At 42.9% G+C, this 14087-nt stretch overlaps 2 protein-coding genes across 9 annotated transcripts in view; one reads left to right on the top strand and one right to left on the bottom strand.

Moving 5' to 3' along the window:
* Positions 1-14087, bottom strand: part of TMEM241 (transmembrane protein 241) — a 199768-nt gene that overhangs the window by 72854 nt on the left and 112827 nt on the right. The gene's annotated exons all lie outside the window — the stretch shown is intronic.
* Positions 1-14087, top strand: part of CABLES1 (Cdk5 and Abl enzyme substrate 1) — a 111421-nt gene that overhangs the window by 90950 nt on the left and 6384 nt on the right. For all 4 annotated transcript variants that reach the window (XM_037892748.2, XM_037892747.2, XM_037892749.2 and 1 more), the window contains 2 exons: positions 1057-1213; positions 2373-2476. In XM_037892748.2, coding sequence (XP_037748676.1) covers positions 1057-1213; positions 2373-2476 — 261 coding nt within the window. The remainder of the gene's footprint in view (positions 1-1056; positions 1214-2372; positions 2477-14087) is intronic.

The raw sequence follows: 14087 nt of genomic DNA, 5'->3' as shown, positions 1-14087 counted from the left end.
TTGTATTGTGGTAAGGCCTAGATGCCCCAGCCTCATTGTGCTAGGCATTGTACACACACATAGCAAAGAGATGGTCCCTGCCCCAGAGATCTTACAATCCGTGACCTATATGCATAATCAAAACTAAACACTGCTCACATTTTGAATTTGATATACACACAATGAACTGCTTATAAACAAAAAATTATTTTTTGAAATTATTCCATGATTAATTTTGAACAACAAATACATTTGTAGAGCCCTTCAAATCCATGGCTATCTGCTTTATATCCGTGGATATCTGCATCCGCGGACTGTTTTTGTGGATTGAATACGGATGCAAATTTTGTATCCATGTAGGGCTCTATACATTTGAGAAAATAATACCTGCGTCCTGTTAAATACGTAAGTAGATAAAAAAGGAAATTAATCAAATAAACTATTCACTGCAAATCCTTCATTCATCTTTATTCCACGTTGATAAACAACAGATTACCTGCAGCATACCAGTGTTTAATATCTCCCACGCTAACCAAGATGTTAGGAGGAAAAGTAGCTTCAAAAGCATTTAATCCTGAAACAACTGATACTACTGCTCAAGCAAGTTCACTCTGGTCCCAGCGGTGCTGGAGAACCTGTACACAGGAATGCTATTTCAGGAAAGAAATTGTGGAAATCTGCTACAACTTTCCTAGGAGGGGGAAAAAAAAGCAGGTGAGGCCTTATCCAAAATCTACTGAAGTCAATGTAATCCTTCAGCTGACTTCAACGGACTTTGAATTAGGCCCTTCATTAGGATTTGGTAAATATAACATACCTGCTTTTTTTTAAAAAAGGACATAACATGTATGCAAAAGCTTTTCAGGGTGGATGAACTGATCACACTGAAAGGAAAACAAGTGGCTGGTATTAATCTGTGATTAACTCAAAATCCGAAACATAAAAAATGGAATTTGATGGTAAATGCCAGCCACACTGCATGGCGTCCCCAATTTCAAACCCGATCACATCAATTGGATCCTATTAAGGCTGAGTTGTGTGATTAACTATGTGCCTATTCTGGCTCTTTCTGTCTAGACTGTATCTTACACACAGTTTCTATTTCCAACCAATGCCTTGGGAACACGGAGAAACACAATTGACTCCACCTCCTCCTTCTCCCAATTTCGCAATGCAAGCCATCGTAGCCTTTCCTTGGCAAGAGCTAACAGCACGCAGGGGAGCATTGACACAGGTAACTTCATATGAGTTATTTATTTTAATATCCCTTCTCACACTTGCTATAGGAAGTTCTTAACACTGTTGTTTGCTGGGGGGAATTTTTTTGCCTTTTCTTTTTTTTAAAATGAAGCAAAATTCAGTCTCCAAACAAAGTAACGGGTGATGTAGATTGTGGAAAAAACCTTTCTCTAGTTGCCCATACTTTGCTTAGCCAAATTGGTTTAAAGTTCATAGAATCTCAAACAAACAATATTACTGTGGCATGTAGCCCATTACCATCTTCGCACCCACCACTCTCACTTACTGGGACTCTCTCAGTGGCAGTCTTTTTTTTTGATCATCATACATAAGGGCCAACTTTGTCTCTAAATTACTGTGGAAGAAACAGATGTTGGTATCAAAGTCATAGTTGTAAAAATCTTACTTGTGGCTTTTTGCATTATGGATAATGAAGGCCGCATCTTCAATATCAGAACAAACAAGGCGATGTCACCTTTTTTCTCCCACTCTCCCAAAAGTAGCTATATGTTTAGGGTATCTTTACATTTTACCTGAAGCAACTCAAAAGGTCTGTATTAATAGGAGAAAAATCAAGGCAGATGCTTTATCATATTCACTTGCTGATTAAAAAAATTTGAAACTCTTCCCCATGTCCTTGATCTGGTTTTACCACGTGTACCTCTCATCTAAGTATGGAGGGGTGTGTATACTGTAATGTGAAGATCAGCATTTAGATGGCAAACTTATGACTCATGGCTACACTATGTAAACTCACAAAGAGTTGTGAATTCAGAGCTTGGAGAACTACAGATTATATTAATAAATGGTAGGTTCAACATCTTTCTTCAAATTATACTGTCATTGGAGCTTGGGGACTTTACATTCACCACAGCTTTAATGTATACATGGGTTTGTCACACACTTCTGTGTATTTAAAAGGAATGGCAAGCAAGAGAGTTTATGATTTTCAAAGGCCTAAGAGAAGCAGGCACCAAGCTATTATTCAATTTCAACAGGATTTTGTTGCCGCTATCTCCCTTAGGCTCCTTCAGAAGTCCCAGACAGAGGTAATTTTGTCCATTGACTGAAAACTTGCTTGCTGCATATGTTAAGTCTAAGACATTTCTTGATGCAGTTAATTGTTCAATCACTTTTTTATATGTTCTTTATAGGCAGTGACCTGGGAGACTATATTGACTATGACCCAAATCTTTTAGATGATCCTCAGTGGCCATGTGGCAAGCACAAGCGGGTTTTAATATTCCCTTCATATATGGTGAGTAACACTTGATAATAGAGTAGTTAGTAGGTACATTTTGATCCTAGTGGTTAGGACTTTGAAATCTCCTGCTTAAAATCATCACACACCATTTATACCTCCTAACAGCAGCATTTTGGAATCCCTTGCTCTAAATGACGAGGGACATGTAAAAGTAGGTCCATGTGGGTGTTATAAAAGTAAAAGCTTTTATTACTGCTTAATTTCATGGATATTTTAGATGTAAGTCTTGTCGGTTAATAATGCATTTATTCTACTCCGTCTTTCAGTGGGTTACTTTTATTTCCTCTCCTTGGCACTTATTTCTCATGTAAATGTGATATCTGTTGCTCTTAGTTTTGTATGAAGCTGCACAAACAGCGCTGTGTTTTTTTATTCCTGTCATCGCTAGGGCAGAACTCTGGTTTCCAGCAGGTTCTTTTACATTCTTTGACGGTGTTGTATAGGCTGCTCTCTGTTTTGGCATGGGTTGCTCTTTGTAGTCTCAAAGTAAGAAGGAAAGTCCCATCACTAGCATAAGCCTTATATTTTCCATGATGTCCAAAGCTGTAATAATTCAGGCTCATAATTCTGCCCATCTCAGTATTTTATGTGAGAAGAGAAATGGTTCTGCAGCCTTCTGTTTCTTTTTAATTGCATCAAGTTTACATTATCCTTCCTAGAATTTGGTGCACATCTTTTGATTGGGGGGGAAGTCTTGCAACGTGCATTACACAAGAGTGCGTGTGCCCATGCACGGGGCATCCAAAGAAGGTGAAACAATAGGAAAAAAATTAAGACTCCCCCCAAAAAAGGCAAGTTTACATTTATAACTATGTATTTGGATAGAGCTGTATGGCTTGAAATCTCAGAAGAATTGATCCATAACAGAAAGCTATTGGGTCAAGTATTGACGTAGCTCAAAACAGGTTGTCTTGATACTAGTACACGAGCAGCTAAGCATATGCTGTGTAAAGTTTCTTTTTTCCCCGACCAGTCTTTATTTGATAAACAGGATACAACTGTTCTCTTTCCACCCATTACTTCTTCAAACTAACACGTTGTGTGCTCCAGTCAGAAGTGACGTCTGCTCCTCACTGCCAGACGTTTTGCAGCTACTGCATAGAATGGTTTGATTTAGTTCTGCCGCTCCCTTTGTGATGACAGATCTGTCCCTCGAAGGGACAAATGTAGAATCTCCTCTGCTTTACTTCCTGCTATTTTCACTCTAGGAGCTTGAGAGGTATTTTGGCTCGCACCTCGTGGCTAGTGAAATCTAGTGGGGAAAATACTGGATCTGTTTTGAGATACCCTCTCTGCCAGGGACAGCGAAGCAGGGAGGTGTCAGGGATGGGACAAGGCCATCCCAGTGATCCTGTGCTGCTACAGCAGTCCCTTGGCACTATTGCAGATGGACATAAGTTAGAGCAGCCTACAGGGGCTTTCCACCAGGCACTGAACTGGCACCTGGTTGTCTGAGATATCAGGGGAGTGCAGAAATTGCATTCAGTCACTTTGGGCCCTACACTGGGTGCCGTTCAGCCAGATCTGGGAATCAGAACCCTGGTATATATTTTTAATATACACACACTGAGAGCACACAGATATAAAATTAATGCTGGAATATGGTGTTTTATAAAATGCCAGTAAACAGGATGTTACACTGGAAACGTGTTAATTTTATAGAATTAAATTAACATCGCTCCATGTGGCATGATTTAGGGGGATGACTTGCCTGAAAGGATTGCAGAATCTGGCCCTTAGTTTTAAACATTGCACACATTTTACTAACTCGTAGGCAGGTCTTTGAATGGTAATAAGTTTCTAACAAGAACTACCTGCATTTTGTGCTGCCTTGTCCTCAGATTTATTAAACTAGTAAGTGTTCAAAATGGCTTTTAATAGAGGGAACACATCCCCACTGTCCTCCATCAGTTCAAGCCTCTATCTGAATAGGAATTTCCTGTATACATGCATCCTACACATACATGTATATATCCACTGTGCTACAGGCCCAATTTCTGATTGAAATAACAAGTCATTTAAGATGGTTCGTTTGTGTAACCAGACAGTGATGTACAGACTAGGGGATAGTTACTTGACTATTTTTCCCCCTACAGCGTATTGGGGGATTTGCTGCCATGTTTTAGAAATGGATGAAGTGTCTTGAACAGAGGAAAACTGCACCTGTTCATTGTGAAGTAGATTCATTAGAGGGCTGCAATATCTCATTTGTGATAGCTATCTTAGATCTTTGAATGTACTCACTTTTTCTCCCCCCGCTCATCTCAGAAAGTTGCTCTAAGCACCCAAGACTTGGTTCATTTCTCATGTCCTTTCTGGTCCTAGTAGCATGCCAAAGTGATATTTACTTACATGTTCTTTTATCTTACTGGTTATTCAATCTCCTCCCTTCCCCCCTCATCTTTATAAAGCTATGTACAACTTCCCTGCAGGCAAGCTGTTTGAAAATGGTCATGAGTGACATAACCTCTCACCTCCCAAACTGCCTCTTCTGCAAAAAAAAGTGTGCACAGTACAGGCATGGGGCCATACATTCATCATAGCGTCCAAGTATCTGTCACCTATTGTAGATTAAGATGCTGTTTTGTCTGGAGATTTCCGAAAGAGTGTATATAAATAACAAATGCTTTTTCACTTCTTTGTACAATGAAGCTGGGAAAATGATACCCATTTAATTAGCTCTCTGTATAATTCATAGTATAGTCCGTATAGCCAAACCAAGTGATATGGTAAAAAGATGTGAAAAATAGCTTAAAATCCAATAAATGAAGTTGGATTTGTACAAATGCATGGAACAGGAGACAGACCACTATTGCAGAAATTACAAATGGGAGGGCAATTTGGAGACAGTCTGGTAGTTCACAATGCTCTGTTAATATAGCTGACTGTGTTGGAAATTTGATTCTGAGGATGCCTCGATAGCCTTAAGAAAGGGAAAATGCTAGATGGATGGTGTAAAAGCTTTATTGTGCCTATTTTTAAACATAAAGGAGATATTACTCTGTATGCTGATTATCACCCAATTAAGCTGACGTCACATGCTATAAAAGCGTGGGAGAAGATTACTGAAAAGGATCTGTGTAGAATGGTTGAAATTTGGAAATGTGCGTATGGATGCATGCGAGGAAGAAGCACAGTGGAGGCCATATTTGTGCTACAAATCCTCATGGAAATGTTTGGAGCGAAAAGACAGCTCTTGGTCTTTGTGGACCTGGAGAAGGCATATGATCATTTACCAAGAGAACTAGTTTGGTGGCATTTGTGGTGCGCCAGAAAGATATGTTCATCTTACCCAGGATATATATGATGGTGTGACTACCGTGGTCAAAACTAAATATATATATATAGCAGAGACATTTCAGTAAATGTTGGCCTACATCAGCAATCAGCGTTGAGCCACTTTTTGATTGCGGTTGTCACGGAAGTGAGAATTTATGAAGGGAGAAGCCTTGGAATAGGTTTTCACTGATGACTTAATGATGTGTGTGGAAGATTGACAACTTTGAACTGGCAACATACTTTTGAGCCGGATGGGCTTAGAGCAGCTGTTCTCAAACTTTATTGCACTGCGACCCCTTCAAAAAACAAAAATGACTACACAACCCCAAGCCACACAGGGCCCCACAAAGCTAAGTTGCTTGGTCTTTGGCTTCATCCCCTTGCAGTGTGGCTCAGGCTTCGGTAGGGCTGGCATTAGACTTGCTGGGGCTCAAAGCAGAAAGCCCAAGCCTCGCCACCCAGGGCTGAAGCCCGAGTCCCACTGCCCAGGGCTTCGGCTTCAGTCCTGCATAGCAGGGCTTGGGCTTCAGCCCTGTGTGGTGGGACTTGGGGTTCAGCTTTATGCCCTGAGCCCCCGTGAGTCTAATGCTGGCCCTGGCAATCCCATTAAAATGAACTCGTGACCCACTTTGGGGTCCCAACCCACAGCTTGAAAACCACTGGCTTAGAGTGAATGTTGTAAGACTGAGGCTCTGAAAACTGAGGGAGAAGAACTCTGCCTGTGATATTCTTTATGGTGAGAGCTTAGAATAGGAAAACAATTTAAATACCTAGGATCAGTGGTTGCTGATGATGATGTCCTCATGAGTGATGCCTGGCCTTGTACTACAGCTGCTTGATGCAAATGGTGGGAGCTGACCCCAGTTTCTGTGACAAAAAGATGCCAATAAAGATTAAAAAAAAATAGTGTATAAAACTGTAATTCGACCCATCTTAATGTACAGAACAAAGACTTGACCAGTCACAAAGAAGGAAATTATTATGCTCTCCACAACGGAAATGAAGATGTTGAGTTGGTCAGATGGTTTGACACCCCATGGGAGAAAATGAAATGAGGGGCCTAATACAGGTTGCCCCAGCTGAAGACAAGTTAAGAGAGGCAAGGCTATGTTCGTATGGACATGTCCAGCAGAGACCCAAGAGTTATGATGCTAGGATGGCTCGTGAAATGATTGTGGACAGAAGACAACCACATGGGAAGACCAAAAACTTGGTATATGGAATCAATATCAGTGGACCTTGGAGAGACCAGTCAGCACAAACGCCTGGCCTACTATCATGAGTTTTGGAAGAAGGCTATAAAACTCGCTGATCCTGAATAGGGAAGTAGAAAGAAAGAAGAAGAGGATGCCTTGATATTAGATAGCAACACAATCTACATAGTACAGCAGTGTTTTGCTTTGAAGAGCTATCTATCCTGTTCTGGGGAAATGTGCTGGAACATCAGCATTGATCAGAATCCTAGCCCAGGCAGAGCCTGGATCAGAGGTATGGTGAAACTTCAGGCATTTAAGATTGGCTGTGTTTCGAAAAAGTTCTCTGAGAAATGTGTCTAGCTGCCTCCCACCACATATATTTGAAACTGCAGAAAATTCAACTTCTTCCTTTTGGCATCCTTTCTTTCCTCTTTTACCCATTGCTACCGTTCCCCACTGTGTTCCCTACAACCTTCTTCTGATTCATAGATATTAAGGTCAGAAAGGACCATTATGATCATCTAGTCTGACCTCCTGCGCAACGCAGGCCACAGAATCTCACCCACCAACTCCTGCAATAAACCTCTCACCTATGTCTGAGCTATTGAAATCCTCAAACCATGGTTTAAAGACTTCAAGGTGCAGAGAATCCTCCAGCAAGTGACCCGTGCCCCATGCTACAGAGGAAGGCAAAAAACCCCCAGGGCCTCTTCCAATCTGCCCTGGAGGAAAATTCCTTCCCGACCCCAAATATGGCGATCAGCTGAACCCTGAGCATATGGGCAAGATTCACCAGCCAGATACCCAGGAAAGAATTCTCTGTAGTAACTCAGATCCCACCCCATCTAACATCCCATCACAGGCCATTGGGCCTATTTACCATGAATAGTTAAAGATCAATTAATTGCCAAAATCATGTTATCCCATCATCCCATCTCCTCCATAAACTTAGCGAGTTTAATCTGGAAGCCAGATAGGTCTTTTGCCCCCACTGCTTCCCTTGGAAGGCTATTCCAAAACTTCACTCCTCTGATGGTTAGAAACGGTCGTCTAATTTCAAGTCTAAACTTCCCGATGGCCAGTTTATATCCATTTGTTCTTGTGTCCACATTGGTACTGAGCTTAAATAATTCCTCTCCCTCTCCAGTATTCAGCTGTATGGCCTCTGTTACTATTGTGTGTCAGGATTTTGCCTCTAAAACTATTGACTGTCTAAGCCAGTGGTTCTCACACTTATTGAATCACGCCCCCTTCTGCGTGTCTGTAGCCTGCACGCCTCCACACACAAATACTGCCCAGCCAGAGTGGAGAGCAGCGGCTGCTGGCCAGGGGCCCAGCTCTGAAGGCAGCACCATGTCAGCAGCAGCACCCAAGTAATTCTTTTCACAGCAGACTTACCACCACCCTTACTTGTGCGTTGCTGCTGCTGCCACCCTGGGGCTGACTGTTGGAGCCCCACCGCCGCCTCCTGGTGAGGGATCTGGGTAGGGAGGAAGGAGAGCCTGAGCCCAGGGTCAGGGACTGAGTGGGGGGGGGAAGGAGAGCCTGAGAACCCAAGCTGCCTCCTGGTGAGGGATTGGGTAGGGGAGAAAAACCCAGGCAGCAGGGCTCCGGCTGTCCCCTTATCCACTCCCCTCACTTCCTAGGTACGCTCAGCCCTTCTGCACGATCCCCAGCCACCCGGGGCTGACAGTCAGAGCAATTTAAATAAATAAATAAGGTGAAAGCGCACAGCTCGCGAGCGCGCCTCCCTTGACACATTCCCTTGCCTCCCTTTGGAGGCACACCCCATTGTTTGAGAACTGCTGATCTAAACACATATCTTTCGTTAGATGGGCCTTAAACTCCTGTACCTTGAAAATTCTCACTGCACCACTGGAGCAGTGTCAAATAAGTAGCTTACCAGGAGCGTGTTCTTTGGTAATCAGGATCTTAGTCTATACTTTAAAATTGCATTTTCCATCCTTTCGTTCTTGCAGCAGAACCCAGACAGTAAGGTCCCAATGGTGGACAGTCCAGCTGAATTGCGGGTTGGGGGGAAGTTGGGAATGCTATTTAGCGTCTCTCTCAGAAGTTCCCATCAGCAGACTCCTGTGTAGCCCAGCCATGGTTTATGGCTGGCCTTCTCTGGCAGAACTGCTGGGATATGGATGTAGCTGTATTGCTGTCTACTCTCCCCTGGGGCTAAATCCCCCGAGTGCAGAGTCCCTCTAGATCTGAAGCGGTGGCCGAGAAGGAGTTCTGCAATTATAATTCTGAAGGGTAGTTAGTGCCATGCTAGCTATCTAACCTAACAAATTGAGAGAACTAGTGTCCAGCTTGAAGCAACAATTTTCTGGGCTTTTTCTTATTGATTGAGCAAGATTGGTAAGTCTCATTTGATGGTATAAGGTGTTTTTTCTGTTTCCAATTCTAAAGCTTAGTAGTTACCCATCTATCCTTGAGTACTTCATTTTGGCAATTAAAAAATGAAAGTTAAATGATTATTGGCAACCTGCTCCTCAGCAACTGGAGTCAAAACAGCAGAGTGTATTATTGGTCAATACAGTTCTGTTCTGCAGAGGTGGCCACAGACAAAATAGAACTTTTGAGGAAAATTTGGCCCTGTGCTACCCTCTTAATTTAATAGGGGGTACGGAGGTCCACAGAATCTCTGGGTTCAAGCAAGCAGTGCTCCATCTGAACCTGAGCAGTCATGATGGGGTCTGGAGTCCCCATGAGCCACACACACACACAAGTTGGGAGCAACTAAAATCTACTGTTCTAAGCAAATTATGCGCAGCCCTTAGTCCTAGAAAGTTAGCAGCATGGCCCTCAATTTTGGACAGTGCTGCTATACTAAGTTTCCAGAACAAGTGTCAGGATTTGAGTTAGAAAAAAGATTGCTATCCCTTATTATTAAGGCTACGATTTAGTCATGGGTATTTTTAGTAAGAGTCATGAACATGTCACAGGCAATAAACAAAAAGTCACGGCCCATGACCTGTCCATGACTTGTACTGTAAATACCCCGAACTAAATCTTAGGTGCTTGTGGCGGGGTGCGCTCTAGTGGATGCTGCTGCTGCTCTGGGGGGGCCGCTCCAGTGGACGCTGCTGCTCCTGAGGGAGGCAGGGGAGTGCCCAGGGCCCCCCTGCCGCTCCCGGACCTCTGCTCCAGGGCAGCACCTGGGGCCAGCTGCCTGGGGCTGCCTGAGCAGCGGCTGGCCCCAGGGCCACCCCAGCTGCTCAGGTTGCCATGCGGTCAACTGCATCAGCCGCTGCAGAAGTCTGGAAAGTCCCAGAATACATGATTTCTGTGACCTCTGTGAAAGACTCACAGCCTTAGTTATTGTAGAGTGACACTTGAGTCTAGTTCAAGTAGCATGATCGTAGACCATACCGCAATAATCTGCTGTAAACATGTCCGAAAAGATCACTTGGAGGGTGGCGGAGAATTATGGTAAAAACAGCTCAAATGGTATACTGCTAAAACTATCAGAGCTCTGATGTAATGCAGATCAGATGCTTGGTAATGAGTTGCAACAAAGCCTCCAGGTTGGTTTCCTGCTGCACGAAATAACATTTTCTGTAGCTTTCCTTCTCCTCAACCTTTGATTTTTGCTAATGGTCATTTACTATGACTGTGGACAGAGGCAAATTCAGAATGTACAACTGTCCCAAGCCACTGAAAGGCATGCACCTTTGTGATAGAACACAAGATCTCCTTTTCAGGATTCCTTAAAATAGCCTAAAACACAGTAGTAATTAACATAATCATTCAACTGTTTAAAGAGGAGAGAGATTAACAATCATGACATTCTGCAGGTCATGTTTCCTGGCTGAACTCCTCATTTATGCAGGGTCACCAATGTTTCTTTACCCTTGCAGTAAGCCACTGTATGAGTTATGCAGACTGGTTTTTACAGTGATTCCTTTATAGTAGTAATGAAAGGAATCTCTATGACCACATTTAAAATTCTCAAGTCACCTGTGTGAGTGTCACAGTCAGAGCCACATAAGCTATTTGATGTCCATAGGGCAGAATTCCACAATGAGTACACAAGAGTTTAGCAGGATGCAAGAGGAGGAGCTGCAGAAGTTGGGACAACCTGCTAAAAATATTGTCCCCCATTAGCTGTTCTGCTTCAGTCAATCCTAAACCCCTTAGTGAAGAGGGTTGGGAAATCCTGACCTCAACCCAAGTATATTATTAATTAGTGCTGAGCTATGTTATTTTCGACTATCAACTCTCATGGTTAAAGCAAAGAAATGGGCATCAGGAATTCTGGGCTCTATCGCCTGTCCTACTCCTGACTTGCTGAGTAACCACACACAAGTTACTTGCGCTCTCTACCTAATTTTCCCTGCCTGTAAAATGGGTATAATATCTACCTCAAATGGTTGTGGGTTACAATTCTTTAAGCAGTTTGGGCCTGATCCAAATGTCTGTGGAAGGACTCCCATTGAGATCACATGAAAGATGTTGGATAATTGTCAAGTATTATGTTGTATTTGGGTTTGTTTTCTTTGTATAAAGTATGCCATATAGAAAATAAGTGTGTCTTTGGGGCATAGCAGATAAGGCTTATAAAAGAAGGTTCTGGTGAGTGGGTGCCCTCCAACCGGTTCTAAAACAAAGGCTGCATACTGTGCAGAGTCCAAAACTCCACTCTCTACTGACTTTATTAACAAAAAGCAATAAGAAAATTCAGTTCAGACCTTCTCCCCTGACTTGGCTGCCTCTAGGATTTCTCTCCCCTCTTTGTAGTGCTACTCCCACCTCACTTTTATCCAGGCAAGGCAAGGAACTGCCTGCCTCAGAAAATAAGTAAATTCTGCCTAACCCTTTCTGAGCAGGATCAGCCTCTGCTGAGGTTAGGTACAGGTATAACAAAAGTAAATAGCCAGAAGCTGAAGGTAGACAAATTCAGATAAGAAATAAGATGCACGTTTTTAAACAGTGCGTGCAGTTAGTTTTTGGATCAACTTACTAGGGGTGTGGTGTATTCTGTTACTTGAAGTCTTTAAAAGCAAGATTTTGATGTCTTTCTAAAAGATCTGCTATAGCTCAAACAAGTTAGGGGCTTGATGCAAGAATCACTTGGTGATATTCTATGCAGGAGGTCAGACTAGATAATAATAATGGTGTTTTCTCACCTTACAGTAGAATGGGCATGTTCCCAGCTAGGCCAGCACATTACACATCTGAGAACTTTATGGAAGGTCAGCATAGCAGATGCCTTACGGTACATATGAGGCAACTTTGCAAACCTGGCATACAATTCAGGCAGTAACTTTTCAAGCAATGAGCTGTTTAATCTCTGGTGTCCCAGAATTAAACTACAGTATGTACACAAAGAGGGCAGGGATAGACAGAGAAGATTTATTTGATTTGTTTCTTTGGATCTATCTTGCTGGCAACTTGGTTAGATGCTAAAGCTGCGGGTTGGCCTAGAACCTCCCTAGTAACTTGTCTCATTTGTTGGGCATGCAGAAAAACTCAAGATTGGCTTAACGTGCCAAACGAGCATGCATCCTGGAATGAATGTGTGCATGGTTCTCAAGGTAATCGCAGGTTTCTGTTGTGCTTGCTCTGTCTAGCTGAATAGACGATTGCCTGCCAGGGTAAATAGCTACCATTTCAAATGCACTAACGCCAGCCCATCTGTAAGGGTTTGCACAAAGAATGCATAATCAGTTGCTTAGCTTCACTACAGTAACTCATCTTCCAGAATACTGCCAGTGGCGGGAATTTACGGGAGAATGTGTGGAGGGGGTGTTTATGGGTGGAGAGGGGGAGAGGTTTAATTGGAAGACTTCTCAATGCGCTTTTTCTTTTTAGTTCCCTCCGATAGCTATACCTTATTCATCCTTTATGGCTTCTAAACAAAGGCAGGAAAGATTACTACTTACTCCTCTGCTTTCTCCTTTAGCCCTGGTCTACACTGAGGGGGGGGGGGAAATCGATCTAAGTTACGCAACTTCAAATTTGAATAACGTAGCTGAAGTCGACGTACTTAGATCGACTTACCATGATGTCTCCACTGCGGTGAGTCAACTGCTGCCGGTCCCCCATCCACTCTTCCTGTGCCTCTCGCAGCGCTGGAATACAGGAGTCGATGGAAGAGCACTCGGGGATCGATTTATCGCGTCTAGTCTAGACGCGATAAATCTATCCCCGCTGGATCGATCACTACCCGCCAGATTGGCAGGCAGCGAAGGCATACCCTTAGAAAGTGTAGTGAGAACAGAAGGGCATACAGGGCTTTTTCTAGGATTGTCATGTTGCCTTCTATATGAATAGCTGATTAGAAATAAAAGGATAATTACATTTTCCTCCATACCACTTGTTCGTTATCTGAAAATAACCCAAATTTATACTCCTCTTCAGGTGGCGTAGGCTTCCATAAGGATATAATATTGGTAGGCTTAATCTTTTAAATAATCCTCATGGGCTGTGAGAACCAAAACAGGTTTACCAATTGTGCCTGCCAGTGGTGCATCTTTGCCCCCCCTAGCATTGTCTGGGGAGGAAGCCAAAGATTAATCCATTTTATAACAAAACAGGAATCAGAAAAGATATGTTATCATTGGCTTGATTGGGAGGCAGACAGGACACACTATGTGGAATAAAAATTGTATTAAGATGATGTTTAAAAAAAGTGAACAATACAGAGTTTAAGCGTGGAAGTTTCTGGTTATCAGGGAATAACGTACAGATTATCAAGGGGTGCAGAGTTCGGTTTAAAATTGGATGGCATAAGGAATACATACCTGCAATATCCCCGATTTTGGGTAAAAAGGTTAACAGGTTAAAGCCCAGACATTGAGATAGGAGGGTATGTTGCTCATATAATGGCTATGTTCAGGTGTGGAGTATAATGAGTGGATACGATGATGAGTATGGATTGACCCTCATTTGGCGAGATTTAGCGTTCAGTGAGTTTATGGTTCCAGTTCATATGGTCCAAAGGAAAAAGTCTCTCGCTCCCTTTCTTGTAGTCGATGCACCATGTTGTTCTGGCTCACGCCTCCTGGTACTGTCGGTGGTCGGTGATGTGTTTGGTGTAGATGTCCCTGGACCATTGGATGGTGTCTGAGATCATGAGGCGCCGCCTGAGCCATCTACATAAGTGATATACCCACATA

This window comes from Chelonia mydas, chromosome 2 (genome assembly GCF_015237465.2).
Source record: "Chelonia mydas isolate rCheMyd1 chromosome 2, rCheMyd1.pri.v2, whole genome shotgun sequence".
NCBI lineage: Eukaryota > Metazoa > Chordata > Testudines > Cheloniidae > Chelonia > Chelonia mydas.
This window is presented reverse-complemented; position numbering and strand designations above follow the sequence as displayed.